The 20,806-nt window shown below is 32.6% G+C and overlaps 2 protein-coding genes and 1 pseudogene across 3 annotated transcripts; 1 reads left to right on the top strand and 2 right to left on the bottom strand.

Moving 5' to 3' along the window:
* The first annotated feature begins 202 nt into the window (after nucleotides 1–202).
* On the top strand, nucleotides 203–3,306 carry LOC114373950 (transcription factor HBI1-like). Of its 2 annotated transcripts, none has more exons than XM_028331531.1 (7): nucleotides 203–797; nucleotides 941–1,198; nucleotides 1,337–1,471; nucleotides 1,629–1,700; nucleotides 2,015–2,245; nucleotides 2,335–2,440; nucleotides 3,110–3,306. In XM_028331531.1, exons 1-7 carry the CDS (start codon nucleotides 375–377, stop codon nucleotides 3,145–3,147), a joined length of 1,263 nt encoding a protein of 420 aa, XP_028187332.1. In that variant the 5' UTR covers nucleotides 203–374; the 3' UTR covers nucleotides 3,148–3,306. The 2 variants fall into 2 exon arrangements, with proteins under 2 accessions (XP_028187332.1, XP_028187331.1); XM_028331530.1 differs by having other exon boundaries at nucleotides 212–800.
* Nucleotides 3,307–6,535: 3,229 nt separating this feature from the next.
* Nucleotides 6,536–9,732, bottom strand: LOC114375228 (annotated as a pseudogene).
* Nucleotides 9,733–10,750: 1,018 nt separating this feature from the next.
* On the bottom strand, nucleotides 10,751–15,876 carry LOC114375858 (adoMet-dependent rRNA methyltransferase spb1-like). Its single transcript, XM_028333725.1, has 11 exons — nucleotides 15,329–15,876; nucleotides 15,173–15,220; nucleotides 14,912–15,070; nucleotides 14,748–14,794; nucleotides 14,222–14,378; nucleotides 14,075–14,136; nucleotides 13,752–13,941; nucleotides 13,369–13,458; nucleotides 12,701–12,843; nucleotides 12,461–12,587; nucleotides 10,751–11,963 (listed from the first exon to the last, which is right to left on the bottom strand). The coding sequence occupies exons 1-11, from the start codon at nucleotides 15,800–15,802 to the stop codon at nucleotides 10,971–10,973; spliced, it is 2,490 nt and encodes an 829-aa protein (XP_028189526.1). The 5' UTR covers nucleotides 15,803–15,876; the 3' UTR covers nucleotides 10,751–10,970.
* Between the last annotated feature and the right edge of the window lie 4,930 nt (nucleotides 15,877–20,806).

The raw sequence follows: 20,806 nt of genomic DNA, 5'->3' as shown, positions 1-20,806 counted from the left end.
AAGTGTTGGACACGCCCACGTGGCGGTCATATCAGTGGGGCCCAAAGCCCACAGCCTTGGTTATGGAGGGCCCTCTCTCTCTCTCTCTCTCTCTCTTAATTATTCCGGCCAGATTCCGTCGATCTGCGGCCATATTTATTTATTATTATTCAAAACGAAACAAATATAATATAATCTTCCCACGTTTATATATACCCACTCCTATCCCTCTCCTCATCCTTAACAACATTTCACGCTTCCTCCTCCTCTGTTTCTCTCGCACACTCTGACCCTACGTCGTTTTTTCTTTTTGTTTTCCAAACACACACACACCGCGTACTACAACTACAACAACGCCGTGCCTAATCCTTAAGAATAACAAACAACAGCCAACCATGTTGCATTGTCTCAACACTTCGGGGAATCTAGGAGCCACCTGTTCGGACATGACAGTGTTGGAAAGACAACGGGAAGCAACCATCAAGTGGCAGCAACACCTCCAGAACAACCAACCACCCTACTTAACGGACTTTAACGTTAACGTTAACGCCGTCTTCTCTTCTTCTTCTTCTTCTTCTCAGAGTCAGGGCCTGGTCATGAATATTTGCGCTGATTCCGCGCTCGGCGAGGTCCTAACTCACTCCGTCAAACCCGACCCGGGTGTCTGGCCCGAATTCGACGCCGGATTCGGATCCTCTTCCGGTTTTCTACCCACCATTTCGCCAACTTGTAGCAGAGGCGGAGACTTGGTTTCACCCAAGGAAAACATGGCCAGTGCGAAAGAAAACACTAAGAAGAGAAAACCTCAGAACTCCAAGGTAGTAGTACTTTTTTTTTTATTTTAGATGTCAATGTTAGCTGTTACTTTTCCAGATAAAAAAAAAAATGCTAACCATCGAGGTTATGTTATGAGTATGCTATGGACTACGGTAAAGTAACGGTGAGGTTTTGTTTTGTTTAGGTTGTTGCGGCGAGTGATAATAAACAGGACAAGAGAGTCAAAGCAAGTGGTGAAGAAGGAGAATCCAAAGTAACAGAGCAAACCAGCAACAAGAATGGCAAATCCAACGCAAATAAAAACAACAACAGAGAAACAACCTCTGCGGAGACTTCCAAGGATAATTCGAAAGGCTCCGAGGTTCAAAATCAGAAGCCAGAGTACATTCATGTCCGAGCGCGTCGTGGACAAGCCACGGATAGTCATAGCTTAGCTGAAAGAGTGAGTAAAAATTAATTAATATACTATAGCTTATTTCTTATAAAAAGGAATGGAGATAGTATATTGTATAATTTTCTTAAAGCGTTTTTGTTTTGTTTTGATTCTCTCTACTTAATGCAAATGTTTTGTTTGGTGCAGGTTAGGAGGGAGAAGATTAGTGAGAGAATGAAGTATTTGCAAGATTTAGTACCGGGTTGCAACAAAGTTGCAGGGAAAGCTGGAATGCTTGATGAAATTATTAACTATGTTCAGTCTCTTCAACGCCAAGTTGAGGTTAGAGTTAGTTAGTTACTCCCTCCAACTTCATTCCTATTCGTTAGTTAAATATTATTGCTCCATACCAAATTAATTTACTAGTCTACTGTTGGAATATGCTTTCAACTTTTGAAGTTCACGTGACTTATTTTATTGTATTTATTGGCACATACAGTTCTTGTCAATGAAATTAGCGGCTGTAAACCCAAGGCTTGACTTCAACCTTGACGAACTATTTACCAAAGAGGTAAGGTCATTGCTGATAACACAATTTTTTCACTTTTTTCTTCTATTAGTCCGATTAAATAATGGTTGTGGTTTCCTAGTGTCCTTTGATATTATGAGAAATTACGGATAAATGCTGCCAGTATAATTATAATTAAAAAAAAAAGCCTTGATGTTACAACAAAAAAAAAAAAATACTGGGTGGTGGATTGTTTTTTAAAACCTTGGTCGAATTATATTCAAATAGTGAAAAGATTAGAATTTTGAACTTGTTTATGCATTCTTGTTATTTTTAATGACATAACTCTTATGTTTGATTTGATTCAATTCCCACAGGTGTTTCCTTCTTGTGCTCAAAGTTTTCCAAACATTGGGATGCCATTAGATATGAGTATGAGTAACAACCCTTCGTATCTACCATTTAATTCAGCGCAGCAACTTGTATCGTGCTGTGGTGGACTAATAAACAACATGGGGATAAGCCCTCCAAACATGGGACTCCGAAGGAACATTAGTACTAGCCCTGTACCTTTGCCCGAAACGTTTCTTGACTCGTCCTGTTTCACTGTAGGTTTTTTTACCCTCTCTTGTGTATGTAATGTTCTTCTAATGATTAGTCTTGTCCAAATATTGATCTGAATTTTTTTGCACTGCAGCAAATTCTACCCTCCTCAAATTGGGAAGGTGGTGATTTCCAAAGCCTTTACAACGTTGCTTTTGATCAAGGGCGAACAGCATCTTTTCCTTCTCAGCCATTTACAGGTAGCTACAAATTTGTGACTTGTCAAAATCACTTTTTTCCTTAGCCTGATATCCTAAAAGTAGAAAGTAGAAGCAAAGCAGAGTGGATTTTCATGGGTGATAGAGACCCGAGAGCCCCACAGATTACTGATAAGTCCTTTTTCCATCAAAATGAAGGAATTTTTTTTAAAAGGGATCTTTTAATCATTCACCCATCAAGCCAGTTGTCTATTTTATTTGCTTCTTATTACGTCCCTTTCTTTCCCCCAACTTTCACTCCTACAAAGTGGCGGTAAAGGTTTTAGCTGCTTGACTCAATGCATCATTCACGGACATATATCATATAACAAAAATAATAATAAAAAAAAATAAACGGTTCGAATTGCTATATATAACAAGTTGTTAAGTTGTTTGTGATACAAGACAAATTTTACTTGTGAGGTTGGAAATGTATTTAGTGAAATAAAATAGGTATAAAGAGCAGGAAGCTTCTCTTTTTGAAATTCTTCTAATTAAGGTCTTTGGATGATGAGCCAAGGATCAATCGTTTTCTTGAGACTTTTTGGCCATTACTACACAATCACCCTTAATTTAAGCAATACAAAAATATTGGTGATATAGAAAGTTGTTGAACTGGGCTACTTCTGAATGTGAATTCTAAAACAATGTGTTGTTTTATGTCTCTTGCAGGTCTAGTTGAAGCTAGCAATCTAAAGATGGAGATGTAAACCAGATCGATCATCCATTATAATTTGTTGGTGGATTAGGTCACTCGGAGTGCCTTTGTCATGATTTTTTCTTTTTTCTTTTTTCGAGTACATAACATATATTGGTTGTATACTGCTCCGTAGAATAAATAAGATCATATTAATACCTGTTAACTTCAATCACCTGCATTTGCACGTTTAAAGTACTATATAGATGATAATAAAAAGAAAAATAAAATAAAAATGAAAAGGTTGATCGCGATGGTCACATGTGTGACCAGCCACCTAATCCAATGGGCATAAGGGTGTTGATGGCAACCTACCACTGCTTTTTCCCCTCTCTCTATAATACGATTTTTGGTAAAACAAACGAAACACTAACTGGAATAATAATAATAATAATAATAATAATAATAATAATAATAATAATAATAATAATAATAATAATCACGTAATTCTTCGGTTGTCAATTTTTTACAAATAATGTTGGGGGTATCTTTTATCCATAGTTGGTTGATAGAATTGGGGTGACTAACAGTAATGTTTTAATTCTTTTTTGAGGAAAATAGATGCTAATAAATTTTTAAGTAGGCAACCTAACTCAAACCAACTTCGCTGCAGCAATGGTGGTAAATTAAATAAAATGTTGAGATTAATATCAACCTTTAGGTTAAATAATCTTCTTTTTTTACTGATAAGATTAAATAGAAATAGATAAATAGGATTTGGTATCAAAGTTTATTGAAACAGCTGGATGATAATAAAATCAATGAGCGTAAAACTTTTAGAGTTGGACTTACATTAGTGTAATTTAAAATGGTGTTTGTATTATTCTCCAATTATAATTGGAGTTTTATCTTGATAATCTAAGTAGTTAAATTTTTTTGTAAATTATCGAGATGAAATTTCATTAGTTCTAGTTGAAGAAACAACAAAAACAACACATGAGATATTATATTTGTTTTTTAATCAAATAATTTTCACAAGTAATTCACGTTTAACTAGTAGATTTAAAGGAAGTGAAAGGTGAGATTGAAGATTAACTTATACATAAAATAAGGACTTTACTTTTCTAAGGTGACCATCTATCTAAACATAACATCTATGAAATGGGTCTTCGAAAGCATCCTTCTCCTTACCAGATGAACATGTCATTCGTCAGGATTGTAGAACTCAACTCTTAAGTAATAGAATCTAAATTCCGAAATATACTGGGCAAAAGTACGTTCTGGAAAGGGGTATTTTTGGAAGAAAAAAATATCAAATATATCAGCAGGGTATTTAGTGTTTTAGGGAGATCCAGTTAGCAATTTGCCTCTTCTTCGGTACGAGGTTCGTGAGGCCTGGTGACCCAATCTGGCCAAACCTATTCGCTTTGTGTTGGACTTGGGTCCTTCACTCCTTAAAACTACCGGACCCAGGAAGACACAGTTCCTCTTACAACTTGGATCAAATCTGAATTAAAATTACATTATTGTATAGCTAAGTGATTGATGCATTTGTTTAAAACTTTGGTACTTCATGTATTTACTTTAAAGATATTTATTTAGTTTAAATATTATTTAAATTTAACTAGAATAAAAAAAAAAATAGTAGAAACAGTCCTGAAGATACTAAGGAGATTGTGAAGTCTATCCTAGGAGTTTCTGAGTGCCTTGGAACAGGCAAGTATCTGGGGATGCCCTCTATGGTTGGGAGGAGGAAGCGGGCTGTCTTCAACTATCTAAAAGACAGAGTTTGGAGTAAGATAAATCATTGGTCAGTATAGGAAATTCAGATAATGATCAACTCATTTTGGTGGGGCAGTAACAGGAGTTCAGGAAAGTGGATAAATTGGTTGGGGTGGGATCGGTTAGCAGTGCAGAAAGAAAATGGAAATTTGTTTTTGATCAAGATGCTATGGTGTCTAGAGTCTTCAAAGCCAAATATTTACCCAAAAGGGGTCTTTTTGGATGCCAATTTAGGCCATAATCCAAGTCTTGTGTGGCATAGCATCCACGCTTCTCAGGTACTGAACATTTTTGTGTAGCTGATCTTGTTGATGATAGGACCAAACATTGGAATCTGGAGCTTGCTGGTAATTTGCTTCAGCAGCGTGATCTGGGGGATGATGCTCTAGTGTGGAGTTTGGCCAAGGATGGGAGATTCTCAGTAAGGTCAGCATATTTTTATATTATGGAAGTTCTTATGGAAATTGCACATCCCGAATAAAGTAAAGGTAAGTTTGTAGCAGGCCTTTACTTGAGGGATGATTCTAGTTGTTTTATTAGTGCAAAGTCAGCACTTTTCCTAAGTTCTCTAAAACCAGTAGAGGCAGAAGCAATGGCTTTTCTTGAAGCTATTAATTGGCTGACTGAAATGGGGTATGACAAAGCTATTTTAGAGTCTGATTGTCAAGATATGGTAGAAGGAATCCTAGCAAATTGTATAGCAAACATTGAATTAGGGGCCATTATCAGGTTGTGCAAACACAGGTTATATTTTTGTCCAAACTTTGAAATAAGTTTCGTTAGGAGGCAAGCTAATTAATTATATTGTTCATCCTTTAGCAAAGGCGGCACAATTTATTATCAATGAAACGAATTGAACTGTTTTACTAAAACAAAAAAGTTAGAATTGTTATAATTAAAAATTAACTTTTATAATAATTAGTTAAAACATATATTTAGAGTGTTTTTTAATTAGTTGATAATATGAAAATCTCTATATTGATGGTAAATCGAACATTAAACCCACACTTAAGAAACTAGTGATATATTGTCATTTTTATAGTGTGCAGTTTTAGTATAGATGTAACACATACATGTAGAGTTATTATTATTATTATTATTTTACTTCATTAAATCAGTGTTCACCATTAAAGTCAGCTAGATTTACTAACAGGTAATTAGTTTAAGTAGTACATACAACATTTTCCTCAGACAGTTTTCGATTTAAGCTATGAAAAAGACTTTATTATATTATGAATTTTTTTACTTAAATATAATTGTCTCACTTGAAAAATATGTGGTCCTAAACTTAAAATAATTATTTTCTCACATATTTTTAGAAAGATGGAAAAAATATTTTTTTCAAAATAAAGTCTGCAATCTAAATACACATTAATTTTTATAATAAATAGGTTTTTTTACATGCTCTTAGATATGTAAATTACACATATCTTTTTCTTTTCTTTTTTCTTTTTGAAAATGCGAATTTCTTGAAACTGCATTTCTTTCCGGTGCAATTAGTCATTACTTAATATAGTACATGGTAAATATCTCAACAACCAAAGTGCAGAAAACAACCAGCTCCATGCTAAATTTCTATCCTGCTCCACTATTGTACAATGTAAGATTCTAGCTAATTTTGTGCCAACCAGTCTGACACTTGTAGCCAATTTCAGGATAATAAGGAAGTCAAGAAGCAGGCAAGAAACCGAGCAGGGTATTGCATTATTAATTTGTTCAACACAGTCATACATTCTTAAGTTGTGTTTAGAAAAATATAAAGGAAACACAACATAGAAAGAATGCAAATTCTCAACTCAAGAATATGTGCACTGCGCACTTCCCCGACATTCCCAAACAAAGTCTAAACTAGTGTGTCTAAGAATTCGCTTATTGTGGTATATTTCAGATGTGGATACAGTTGTGTACCATTCACGCCAGAGGATGACTCAATATCAAAGTATGTGTGATCTCCCTTTACGAAAGCAGAATATATAAAGAGCATTTCAAAGTTGGCAGGGAAAGATGTCCCTGCAATGCCATAAAAGAAATGCAGGCGTATATGTTAGCATTTTTCCTCACTTTTTCTTTTTAAAATGAGATGTTGTATACATATATTTAAGAAAAGACATTCATATCCACAGAAACTATTATATATAGTGATTACTATGGTTCTGACCAGTCTCCACTTAACATGTAATCAAATGTTATTAACTCTTTTCCGTAATTCCGTAAATTGAAAATCTCAATTATATGTCATGTAAAGATTGGTCAAGACTATAGACATGTGATGATCCCATACCATATAATAATAATTATTGTACGAGATGATTGTTCAAGCCTCCTATATTCTTGACAATAAGTTGTGAAGTTGCCGATACTACTATAATACCTTTGATTTTCTGGAGCAACTCTCCTTCAGAGACATGCAATTTCTCAAGCTTCTTGCCAATCTTAATCTCCCACATCTATACCAGCTCATTCAAAGAACAAACATTTCCTGGGGGTCTCAAATACAACACTTTGTTTAACGTGCGAGGGTCGTCAACTGCATTGATAGTGAATGCAGAACATCACTTTCCTTCATGAAGACACCTGCAAAGAAACCATTCGTGAATAAGCAAAAGAGCACCAAGTGAAAGAATAACAAACAATGGTCTTGATTGATAATGATGGAGCAGACCCTTTGTATTCCCATCACCAAAAATGTTGACATTGTCCCTTGGAGGAGCATCTGAGCCTGGCTGAGCAAGAGAAGGAAGCAAAACTCTCATAAAGAAATTGCATGAAATGAAAGTGTATGGAATGCCTTCAGCCTCCACAAGTCTACGAATTTCAACTTTGGGTGCATAGAAATTATAGCCATCTCCAAGCTCAGATACTCGAACCTTGGTAGGATCTGATCCAAATTCAGATGGAATGAACCTCTGAGAACCACAATTAATTAATAACAGATTATTGAACACATTTAACAACTCAAATAACTTAAGGAAATGATGCTTCACCAATACACAGATGGATAGTGAGAACACTGGCTACATATATCTTAATGATGCTACGAGGGATGAAGGATAATCCTTCTCAACAACAGTTCATCTATCAACAAGGTCGGAAATCAACATTTTAAAGAAATTATTTTATGATCCGAGACCGTCTGAGCTAATCCTCACTTAGTCCAGGTTTTATTAACTTTTTCTTGTAGATTAAAAAATTTGATTACATTTCAAGTGAAGATTAACCAAAATCATGAGTACTTAGTAATCCCAAACCATATAATAATTTCTATGTTTGAAGGCAAGGTCAGCAGTTAAAGTATTTATTTTAATTAATATAATTAGCATTTATTTCACTAATAAGCTTCGTTAGTTTATTATTGATTAAAAAAAATAGATTGAATTAGGTTGAATTCGTCTAGGTAGAGTTAAAAAATCCAACACAAATTTGGTGAGTTGCGGGTTGGGTTGAAACAAAAAAAAAAAAAGACTTACCAGATCCACCAAATAAAAAAGAATAAAGAAATGTATATATATATATATATATATATATATATATATATATATAATCTAAATATAATGTCACAATTATAAGAATAATATCCTAGTAAATTGTCTTAGCTCAAATATTCTTTAAAAGCTATCACCATAAGTTAAATAATTTAGTAAGAAGTAACAAAATAACATTAAATTCAAAGTCCACAAAACATTATGCTCAACAAAACAAAATTCAACTAATAATAAATCACAAGATCCAAAGAGAGAATTACTCAATCCAACTCACTCCTTAACATGTTAGGATGGCGGTTATGTGGGTTGGATTATACAGATTAAATCACATAACCAAATCTAACATATTTTAGCAGGTTAAATAATTATATATCCTCTTAGAGTGGTCACATGTCAATATGTCACATCATTATTAGGTTGAATGATTAATTTGGTCCCTAAAAATGTATGTGGTATCAAGTTAATCCCTCAATTCAAATAAATCAAAAAGAGTCCTTAAAAGTATCTTTTATCTTTTATATTTATCTTATTTTTATTTATAGGAATCAAAGAATAAATCAGAAAATTTATAACTTTCAATGACATTTTTTAGTTTATTAACTTTCAATGACCAACTTGGAACAGTTGTATACTTTTAGGGACCAAATTCATCAAATAAGAAGTGAGACAAAAAAATGTGACTTCTAATATATTTCAATTGTGTTAAAAAAACATGTTAGAGAATATTGTTAAAAGTTAAAAAATGTAAGCAGGCACAAAAGTGCTCTCTTTCCACTATAATTTTAAAAGCCTTCTTTGAAATAAACCATAGGGATTTGATGGGTTATGCTTCCAAGGTTCACCACTAAAAGGGTGGGAAAAAAATTCCCATTCCCATTCCCATTTGACATTGACCAAACCCTCTTGTAATTTATTCTCAAAAAACAAGGTTTAACGCAAAAAGACAAGAAAGAAATAGAGAAACAAAATTGCATGGATGACCTTGATAGAGCCAGCTTGTTTGATAACTCGGATAAGAAGCTTTTGATGCAGAGTCTGTTTGGCTGAAACGGCACAAATGACCACATCTACTAACCTCACAGCCTCAGCAATGCTGGCCTCGTCTTCCAGCGAACCCTGACCATGAACAAAATTTGAACCATAAGAATAAGAACTTGAAACAATAAATTAAATTACAGAAAAATGAAGAGAGAGAGATGAAGTACTTTGAGAATGGTAGCTCCGGCTTGAGAAAGTGAATGAAGCTTTTGTGCTTTGATGGGGTCAGAGAAAGAAGAGTCTCTAACAAGAGCAAATGTTGGATGACAAAACATGAGGCTTGCTTCCGCTAAATTGTATCCCAGGTTTCCTGTCGCCCCAATTACCAAAATTTTGCTCTTTTCCATATCTCACACTTTTCACTCATTACTCATTATGTAACTGTTGAAATAATTTAATGAATGAAAATATACGAAAAATAAATATCAATCGAAGAAATAATAACTCAATTGATTCAACAGCAACTCTAAATTTTTGTTATTATAAAAATAAATAAATTTATTACATATAATTTGTGTTTAGTTATAACTGTAAAAAAAATTACAATGTCAATATATTTAAATTAAATCCACATTTTAATCCCATATATTTTAATATTTTTAAGATCATCAACTTAATAATTTCATGTATTTAGCAATTAAAAATGCTTATTGGCTCTCCTACTACCTTTAATTTTACATATAAATTATAATTGTAGGTTTATATTTCATATTATTATAATTATGAATATGTTAATTTTACTTTTTGTTATAAATACAAACGAACTAAAATTATCGATAAAATTAAGTTTCAACCATTGATAAATAATGTATTAAAAATTAACTTTTTTATTCATAGAAATCAAATATTAAAAAATTCACTTAAACTGCTAAAAAGTGTTACAAATATTTCTCATAAAAATTTATGAAGTAGAGATGGACTAAATTCTCCAAACACTAACAAATAATCAAAGAACTTGTCACGTTTCAGTTTATACCCATGACAATTATTATTTTGATTACAACACATGTTCTCTTGAACTTGAAAGGGTCATTTAAACTATTGTAAGATAATATACTTTTCTCGTATGTGATAAAGACATCAAATTTAAACCACCACTAAGTTTCCATAGTGGGTTAAGGATAATCTACTTCCAAACACTTAAAAAAAATATAAAAAAAAAAAGCCACTGCAACAAGCCTACAGCGAAAGATAAAATTCACGTACGTATGACATACATTTTGACGTAAAAAAAATAACAAACACGTTTTAGTTTATATTTATAATTCAACCAAGTTTATATACGTACGTGAATCACATCTAATGATTTAAAACCAATTTTATAAAATTAATTCTACAGAACTCTAATCGAGCACTGAAAGATACCGTTGTCCATAATCAATTTCTAAATTAACTTTATTAGCTGCTGATTAAGACAAAATTCATTTAAACTAAGATTTGCCTCTGAAGAACAAAACAGATCAATTCAATAATTTCTAATATCAATTGCACAATAAAAAGCCGGAAAAAAAATGAACAAACAAAATTCGGGCACAGAAAATAAGAAAAAGCCCATGATTTTGAACTTCGACGATCTTCACGTATCAACCTATTTTCATTTAGTTCTCTGTTTCCCTTTCTTAGCAGAGGCCTTTGAAGATCCTTTGCCCTTTGGAGCCTTGCCCTTCGTCTTAGAACCTCCTTTTCCAGCCTTACCCATTCCATGTTTCCTAGCATCCTTCTTCATTCTGCGATCAACAAGGACTTTTCCCTTGCCAGCCCTTACCTGGACACCTTTCTTTGCAACTACATACTCCTTTTTAGGCCTCTTGGGAACAGCCCTTTTATATAGTTGTTCAATTTGCTTCCTCTTCGAACTATCAGATATCTCTGTCTGATCTGATATGGCATTGGCCTTCTTCCGTACCTTCTCAAGCTTCCTCATTGCAACACGCTTCTTCCGTGCTTTGGCCTCTGCCACCTTCTTCGCAGGTCGAGCATCAATTTCTTTAAACTGTGCTTTCATTGCAGCAATTTCCTCTTTGGTAATAGGCTTTATTGGTTGGCGATGTCTCCTCTCCTCATCTAGAAACCACTTGGGCAGTCCTTCATCATCAAACATGTACTTGTTGTATGCATCATCCAGCATCTGCTCCCGTTGCTTTTTCCTCATCATCTTCTTAGCATAAGCCAATATCTCAGCTTTTGCTTCAGTATCTTCTTCCCATTCATCAGAGGATGAATCATCACTTGAATCAGTATCAGGTGCAGGAACTATTTCAAAGTCATCCGCTGCTTTGGATGGTTGAGGCTGAGGGTGAGCTACCACTGCTGGAGCTGCTGTTTTATTTTCTTTGACCTTTTTGGCAATGGATATCTTCTCCTTAGGCTCATCTATATCCATTTCATCTTTACTCTCATCCTTCTCAAAGTCTCCTTCCTCTGCAGCTTCAGCAAAGACATCCTGACTAAACCACTTATTCATGACCTCCTCTTGGGTGAGCTCTGCCCCATCATTAAGTGGCACCATTAATGGATTTGCTTCTTGATCACCCTGATCTTCATCTGAATCATACTTGGATTGAACAATATCATCATCCTCACCACCCTGCACAGCCAAAAGGTCATAATATAAATGTAAAAAAATTCATTTTGCACCCCCCAGGAAAAGAAAAAAGAAAAATAAGCATCCTTCCATAACAACATATTTGACATAACAAAAATACCAATCCTAAAGAGATTGAACAAGGAACTTGAGGGCAAGTTGGTTAAACAAGCAGATAAACATAAAAACATATGCTTATATTAGCAGTGAGCTTCATAGTTGGGACACTGAAGTTTTGTTTGGATGCAAGGGTCAGGGGAATAAATTTATGAAACTTGTAAGAGATTGTGGATTAAATAATGGTGTTTCTTCCCTCCAAATGTTTAAATATTAAGACCCTAAATATTTTGGGAGAACTTCAAAAAAATTCAGAAAAGTAAACATGGGAGGATTTTCAAGAATCACATTATAATCTCTCATTTTCTTAATCTCCTTTTATATAAACCTCAAACAGGGTGAAGGTCTAAGTATACCACCATCAATAAAAAAACAATCCATACCTCCAAAAGTTGGTCCTTTGCATCATAAGATTTTTTAATTCGCTTCCTCTGTTTTGCACTTCCTTCCTTTCTGATCACAAACCGCTCATAAGCTTTATCCATTAAATCTTCCATTTGTTCGTTGTATCTGATATCAGTATAACATTGATTAGAAATCGTATGACTTATTAAGGCATAATTTATGTAATAAGTGATAACATAACAGAACATGAGCAATTATCAAAAGAATGTGTCAATCACCTTTTACGTTCCTCATCAGAATCTTCTAAGTCACCGGATGAATGCTCTGGGCTTTCATGGGTTTCTTCATTCTCACTGTCTTCTAGTTCTCCTTCATCACCTTCATACTCAGTGTTGTCAACAGCTACCAGATCCTTCTTACCCTGAAACCCAAAGAAAAATGACCAAGAAACAAAATAAATGGCAAGTTGAAAATGTTTCAACCATGTAAAGATGACTGGCTATTAAAATTCAACCATGAACCCATGGTTACATAGTTCACAATATATACCATTAAATGAATAGAAAGAATAAAGCCAATTCAAAATGTAGAGATGCCTCAGCCTGGTTCTCTTATGAAGGAAAGGCTACAGAGGACATTTGCAAACATAAAAAACAAATATGTAACTCTCTAAAAAGTCTGTTTGCTGTGCATGGGTCCAGTTAGAGATAAAAGATTAGTAAGGTGCTCGCTAAATGTTGCCCAACATGAGTAATCTAACATTATATTCTAGACCTCCAAGTTACAAAGGAAAAGTAGTTTCTGGGAAATACATCAAACAAAACAAACCTGTACTTTGGCAGTTTTAAAGAGGCAAAAAAGAGTTCACGATGAAAAGGCAGTTGATGCACTTCAACAGGTTATATCATTTTCCAAACCAAGAGAAGTTGAAAAGATTAAAGCAAACCTTGATAGAGGAAAGAGCAAACAACTCCTGATCTACATAACCATCATCTATTGCATCCATTTGCATCCCTGTTGCTTTTCGTGCCTTGTCCTATAAGATTCAAATAATTAAAGCAATGGATCAGCTTGATCTCATCAACATCCACTTAAACAGGAACGGACAGAATTAACCTAAGAATGTCATGACACATAGAGGGTAAAAATATGTTTTGATACAGTACGGTTCCTAAGACTATTTGTTGAAGCAAACATCATGTATAATTTTTTAAGCATGTGATCCTATCATAGTCTGCAAATAAATATTAAGAATAATGTTACACAAACTCCAAACTTATTCATGTGACCAATCCCAACTAAATAAGTAGCAGCTAAGAAGCTAAAAACCTTGGCTCTTCTTTTTGCAAGAAGCTTCTTTGCACGTTTCTTCTTGCGGTCCATTACATAAGTCAATTCCTCCATTTCATTGAGTATTCTATCTTCTTCATCCACCTTAGGCTCATTTCCCATCTGTTCTGTGGTGGTAGAATCAGGCTTTTGAGTTGGTGAAAGAGCTTTTCTAATTTGAATCCTCCACCTACACATAACCAATAGATATGACACCAAACCAACACACACACACGAGAGAGAGAGAGAGAGAGAGAAAATCAGTATTGAGCTTTTTTTAATAAGCCAAAAATCACAAAGTGAGACTCAAGCTATGTAGTTACTTTAGAAGATGCTTGAAGTCTTGCTTCCCCAGAACCCTTAAATCATCGCAGAGAGATTTTACCTGCAAAACAATCACATTGATTGTTGCTCAAACCCCCACTGATTACCAAAAAGATGCACAATCACATAATTTAGACAAAAAATACCTCTTCAGTAGTTAGGTCATGATCCTTGATTGGTGAATCAGCTGGATCAGTAAAGGTTATGGAAGTGACTGAACCAAGGATCTCCAGAGGAGAATTTGACCAAATGAAATTTGCAGCTGAAGACAGCTTCCTCAAAGTTGTGTCTCCATCTTCATAGCTGAAGTCACAAAGCAGTTAGCAACACAAGTACCATATGTTTGGAACAGAAAACCACAATGAAAGGGTAAGCAATTAAGGGGGAAGGGAATGGGAAACAATAAGTCTGCTATTCATAGCAATAAATCAGCTCAAGCAGTTGAACTGCCAACTATTTTGCATTCTTAATGTTTTCAGTTTTTCAGGATATCTTGACAATCTTGGTAATTAGTTTGTTATGCAATATTGCTTGTGATGAATATAGCAGATAAAAATTAAGATTATCCATTCCATTGCAAGATGATGACCAGAATAATTTGAGAAAGCATGCCACAGAAAAGCTAATACAGATCAAAAGTCAAACCAAGCCTTTAAAAGAAGCAGTAATTACCCATCACGGTGCCTTTTTTGCTTACTATCTCTAAGTACATCCACCACCTGCATCAATGATTCGCCAATCACCACCCAAGAAAACGGAACCAGATGAACCAAAAAAACGAACAAAACCAAAATTTCCAGCTCAGCATCCCCGAAAACAAACTGGATTATTATTACCTTAGGCTGCGGTTCCACAGATCCCTGAAAGAGATGCTTCACATCAAGAAGCCGCGGATCAATTTTGGCAGGGGCCTTATATTTAAGCCCCAAAACATATATCTCAGCTGATTCAGAACGACTAGCCGCAGGCTTATCCACCTCAACCTTCTCAAACAACTACAACACAAAAAAATTCAAAGACAAAATTCAACAACCCCACCAAAAAAAACCACACAAAAAACACAAACACAATAATTCTTATATAAATCATCACATCACCTGCTTCAAGCAATACACCACAGAACTGTAATCTTGCGACCTGAAAATCTATCTCACAGCAAAGCAGTACAATCACAATCATCAGAATCAGAATAAGAAACAATAACATTATTAGAGCATAAATAGGTTAAAGTAAAATGAGATTATTATGATTACTTTGGTTACAAAGATGCCCTTGGGGGCTAAGAACTGAGTGGCCAACTTGACAGCATCAATAACGAGAGCGTTCTGGCTGGTGGCTTCCTGGGCCCAGGCGCCGCCGACGTTGGGGGAACCGTCGTGAAGGATGACGTCGAAAGCGCGGCAGCCGTGGTCGTTCATGAGCTTCTTGATGCGGGACTTGCACTCGGGCCTGGTGATGTCTTCCTGGATGGCGATGGCGCCGCGGACGGGGGCGATGGGGGAGAGGTCCACGCCGATCACAAGGTGGTTCACGGGCATGCTCTTGACCGCCACCTGCATCCACCCTCCGGGGGCGGCGCAGAGGTCGAGAACGGCGCGCGCCGATTCCAGGAAGTGGAACTTGTTGTTGAGCTGGACCAGCTTCCATGAGGCTCGAGACCTGTAACCGTGCTCTTTCGCTAGGTGGTAGTACTTGTCCAAACGGTGCTTCCCCTTCGCCTTCCCCATTGATGCAACGCACTGCAACTACCAAGCTTCTTCTCCCCCCCTACGGGTTTTTGTTAGGGTTTTCGGACACCAGTTAACCTTGCTTTTTTATATTGGGCTCAAATTTAACGAGAATGAGCCCGAGAACATTTTTTTATGGACCCAACAAATTTGTGCTTAGGTTGTTTTTTAGGAAAAAAAATTGTGTTATTTTAATGGATAACCTATAGGAAAAGAAACACAGGTCATATATGCTCGATGTGCATTACAAATAAAAGTCGGAGCTACATCAAAAATTCGAAACTAATTCAAATAATTCATAGCATGATCTGCTAACAAGTCTGCCAATTGATTTGCCTCCCAGTAAACGATAACTCTCCCATCAAATAATTTATAGATTGCAACGATTTTTTGATAACATTGTTTCTAATCAATTTTTTAACCTAAGGTTTAGGCCATTTTTTACCCTTATATGAACAATCTGACTTATTTTATTATAATTATTTTATCACTCTTAATTTTGTCTTCCTCGTAACTTAATAATTCTCCTACAAATTATCCACCCTAATCACTCACTTTTAGTATATGTTTATTATTGTATTACATTTAAACATGTCATTAGATTTATTATAAAATAATAATAATAACTTAAAAGAAAAATAATTAGAAAATCAATGTATAAATTTAAATTTATTATTTAAATCCAAAAATGAGAATGAGAAAATGCTATTACAAAAAAGTTTAATATAAGAGAATCTAAAGCTATAATTATTTTAGTTATTAAAAGATAAAAAATATTAGTTTTACTTTTTTATCCAAACCTCATTTTATTATTTTTTTTATTAACTCTTATAATTTTAAATATATTTTTTTAATTTTACAGAATGGATAAAAAAGATGTAAGTTTTGTTAGATTCATATGATTTGTTTGTCATATTTAACCATTTGAAGCCATAACTCATTGCGTCCCTTATGAATGGGCTATTGTGTCCATTTCAATATGCTGTCTTTTCTAATTTGACTACTTCTATCTTGCATTTATTGTCCATCAGTTTAGTGTAGAGTGTTGAAAATTAATATTTATCACATTCAAGTTCTTAGAAGCACGACTCTATAAAAATATCACGCTTCTAAAAATTATGGTAATTATTACAAGAAATCTTTTGTACCACAAAAATCCTTTTAATTTTTAAATAATTATAAAAATGATATACTGAAGGAGATAAAAGATTTTAAAAAACCCATAAAAGCTCTATTGTTGAAGAAGCACACTTAAAAATGTTCTCATTAATAGTTTTTTTAATATTCTCATCTATAATCTATATAATTTTATTGTAATAGTTCCTTAGTCTCTACTTTTACTTTTCGTTTCTACCCTTAATTTACACTTAATAATCTATACAATTTCTTATAAGTGCTTTGGTCTCTATTTTTATCTTTTGTTTAAAATCAGTAACATATTACAAAGAGTCAAAAGTGTTCCCACTATTTTAGCCTTCAAAGGTATTTGTCGAGATTTCACTAGTGACAACAAAACAAACAATATCCAAGGAGTCTTCTTCCTATTCAAGATAACTTATGGAGATGGAAGTAGGACGGAGTCAAAGGAGAAGCTTTGAATATGATATATTTTCATCTTTGTGATTATCTCTGCACAAAATGCAATGTATTTTTTTCACCCAAATGGACATTTTTCCATTCATCACCCTTTTGGCTTTACTTCTTCTCCTCTTTTTTAAGTTCCTCATTCATGGTTGTGTGGCCAAATTTTGACAGTGACGGTGGCCGTTGTAAATCAGGGAATATCAAAGTTGAATTTGTTCAGAAAATGACGACACATACTGCTCAAGGAAATTTCATGGCTTTCAGAGAATCCTTGCATACGTTTAGATTTTACCCTTTAACCATTCACGAATTCACCATAACCAACTCATTCAGTGAGTGGATTTTCTTCATTTGTCACATTCGTGTATGCAACATTTATATATTTTTTATTTTTTAATAATTTTGATCTAATTTTTATTTCATATAATACTTTGTTGTTGCTAATGCTGAAAAAAATATTTAATTTCTCTCGTTCTTACTACATGTGTAAACAATTGATTTGGTGAGTCCAATCCCAAGTTTAAAGAAAAAGATTGGTTTTTCTGCCAAAGTTATGAAAGCCTTGTATTTAAGGGAAGATTTGGGATTTTGTGATGACAATAAAGACATGAAAAATAAACTCAATAAGGATTGAGTTAGTGACAGACATACAAATATGCATTCAGTTTGAAATTCTTTAGTTTTTCCATTTTTTTTATTTCCACACACTTGCAACTTTTATTCTTTTCTTTCTCCGGATCCGTCTTTGGGATCATTTTCTTTCCATTTTTTCTTTCTCTATGCCTGATCATTTTGTTATCAATGTTGATCTAAATAAAATGGATAGTTACACCATACAAAACTTACTTGGCACAATTAAATATGGAAATAATAAAGGGATAGTTTTAAAATTATATTCACTTTTAATATTAAATTTATTAAGTTTGTTAAATGTGAGACTATTCTCAACATTTAAAATCAAAATTAACTACTGCCCCTTGTCTGTTACTCTCCTTTTAACTTATCGCAACAAATGAATAAGGTTGTTGTTGGTTTTTCTTTTTTCAGTTTATCTGAGTTAAAGTTTTAAAAATGAAAAAAAAAATTAAATAACAAACTATATTCAATTAGGTATTGCTCTATGATTTCCTTTTTAAAACTATTTAAAATATGTTATTAAACTTATTAAATATAATTAATCAATCTCTTTGATTTCTCTATATTTTCCCCATTTTTAATATAATTATTTTTGTTATGTTTTTTTATTTATTAAAAAGGCGTGTATTTCATATTAGATTAAAGTATACTTATAAAATAAATGAGAAATTATTTCCGTTGATATTTTTAATTAAATATAAAAAGTATATCTTAAAAAAATTATACGATAAAATTAAAAGGAAATGTATCTTAGTTGAAGTTAGATAAAACTAATGATAAATAGTATTAACTTATTTCAGTTGAGATTCTCAAATTTAAAAAGAATAAAAAATATTAGAAACTTATTGATAAGTATAATCAATTGAAAAAATCTTTAGAAGACAAACATCTAAAACTATTCAAGTTTATTATTTTTATTTTATTGATTCTTTTTTTATAGTTAACTAAAAATAATTATCAATTACACATGTTTTTTTATTTGTAAGGAATAAAAATGTTTATGAGATTCAGTAAAAAAAAATATGAGATATAATTATTATTTTATTTCTCAATTAATGGCAGTTTTAAAGATGACAAAACCATTCATATTTCTAAAAAAATAATATTAAATGTTTCAAGAAGTAAAAAATACTTATAGGTAAACATATATTTCATGTGATGGAATAGATAAACAAATGTTCAAAAAATGTTCCAGTAAAACTAAAACTAATATACATGTTCGTAATAATAGAAAATATTACAATATATTAAATCTAGCTCAATAAAAAATACAAACACAGGCACAATAATAATTTATTATTACGTATTAAAATGAGGGTGAAGTAGTCACACTTAAAATTAAACTAAAATATTTTAGAATGCGATACACTTAATCGTATGTATTTAAAAATAAAATATTAAACCAAAGTTAATAGATATGTCAATTAGAATGTATATTAATTTCAGAGCAAAAAAATTGTGCACATAAACATGTACAGAAAACATCTTAAACAAAAATTAACATGTACATCTATATATAATAAGAGAAATTGTTAAAATGTATAAATTTTACCACAATAAATATAATATTGAAATAGAAATTTTGCTAGTTTAAAATAACAATTAATTTTAATTTATATACATTTTGTTAAATGGAGTTAGATCTCTTTATAATTTAATTATAATTTATATACGAATAAACAAGTTAACTTAAATATCAGGTGTTTGCAATTAAGTTTTTAAGGTAATTACCGGAAAGTACATAAATTTTTTAGTCCCACTGATATAGATCGCTGTATTTTGCACCAAAATATCCAAATATTAAAGTAAAATACTTTTGAGCCAATGCTAATAACAAGGCCGACAAAATTATTTAAGCCACAACATGTGTGTTCTCGAGAGATATGATTGATGTGAATAATTCACATGATAGCATGATTGGAGATTTATCATTTCAGTATTTTTTTAAAATTACGAAAAAAAAAATTAAAAAAATGTTTAACATTTAATTTTACCAATATTCAATCATAAATAAAATGATTTAAGTTGTATAAGAAATATTTTTTTAACCACCCCTGATGAGACCCCAAAATATTATTAGAAATTTACAACAAATTATAAGATTAATTATACTTAAAGTTTTTTATTTTTTTAAAAATATAATTTATGAGAATTAAATTTAAATTATTTTTCATAAATTTAATATATTTTATTAACTGAGATGCACTCATTGGATGGAATAAAGATGATTGAATAAGAAATTGTAAATTTTATTTTATTTTAAGATAAATACCAATAATAAAAAGAAAAAATAGACTCTTTTTTTTCTTTAAGGTCCCCTTTTTGTTTTTAATGAAAATGAGTACAAAAATGTAAAAATAAAAAAGAGAGTAAAGATAAATATGACAAACTTAATTTTTTTAAATCTTAATTAGAAAAATAAGAGAGGAAAATATTAGATTTTTTTGTACAAGCTATAGTTATAAGCAAAATAAGAGAGAGGAAAATATTAGATGTTTTGTACAAGCTAAAGGTATCATTGAGATATTATTATGTTTGAGTTTAAAATTATTATAAATGACAACAAAAATTCTGTTGAAATTTAATATAATTAAGTACCAAAATTCAAATTCTAGAGAACTAATTATACTAGAAGAACCTATACCTATCGATCTACGTGTTGGGTGTTATAAAAAAAATAGTGTTGTCTTCTAGTATTTTTACAATTCCAACTATTATCTCTTTCTCATCTTTTAAATTATTTTTTATCAGGTTATTGTTTTTATTGACCGATAAAAACCATTG

This window comes from Glycine soja, chromosome 11 (genome assembly GCF_004193775.1).
Source record: "Glycine soja cultivar W05 chromosome 11, ASM419377v2, whole genome shotgun sequence".
Classification (NCBI taxonomy): Eukaryota; Viridiplantae; Streptophyta; class Magnoliopsida; order Fabales; family Fabaceae; genus Glycine; species Glycine soja.
The sequence above is the reverse complement of the archived record's forward strand: the minus strand, read 5'-3'. Positions and strand labels throughout refer to the sequence as shown.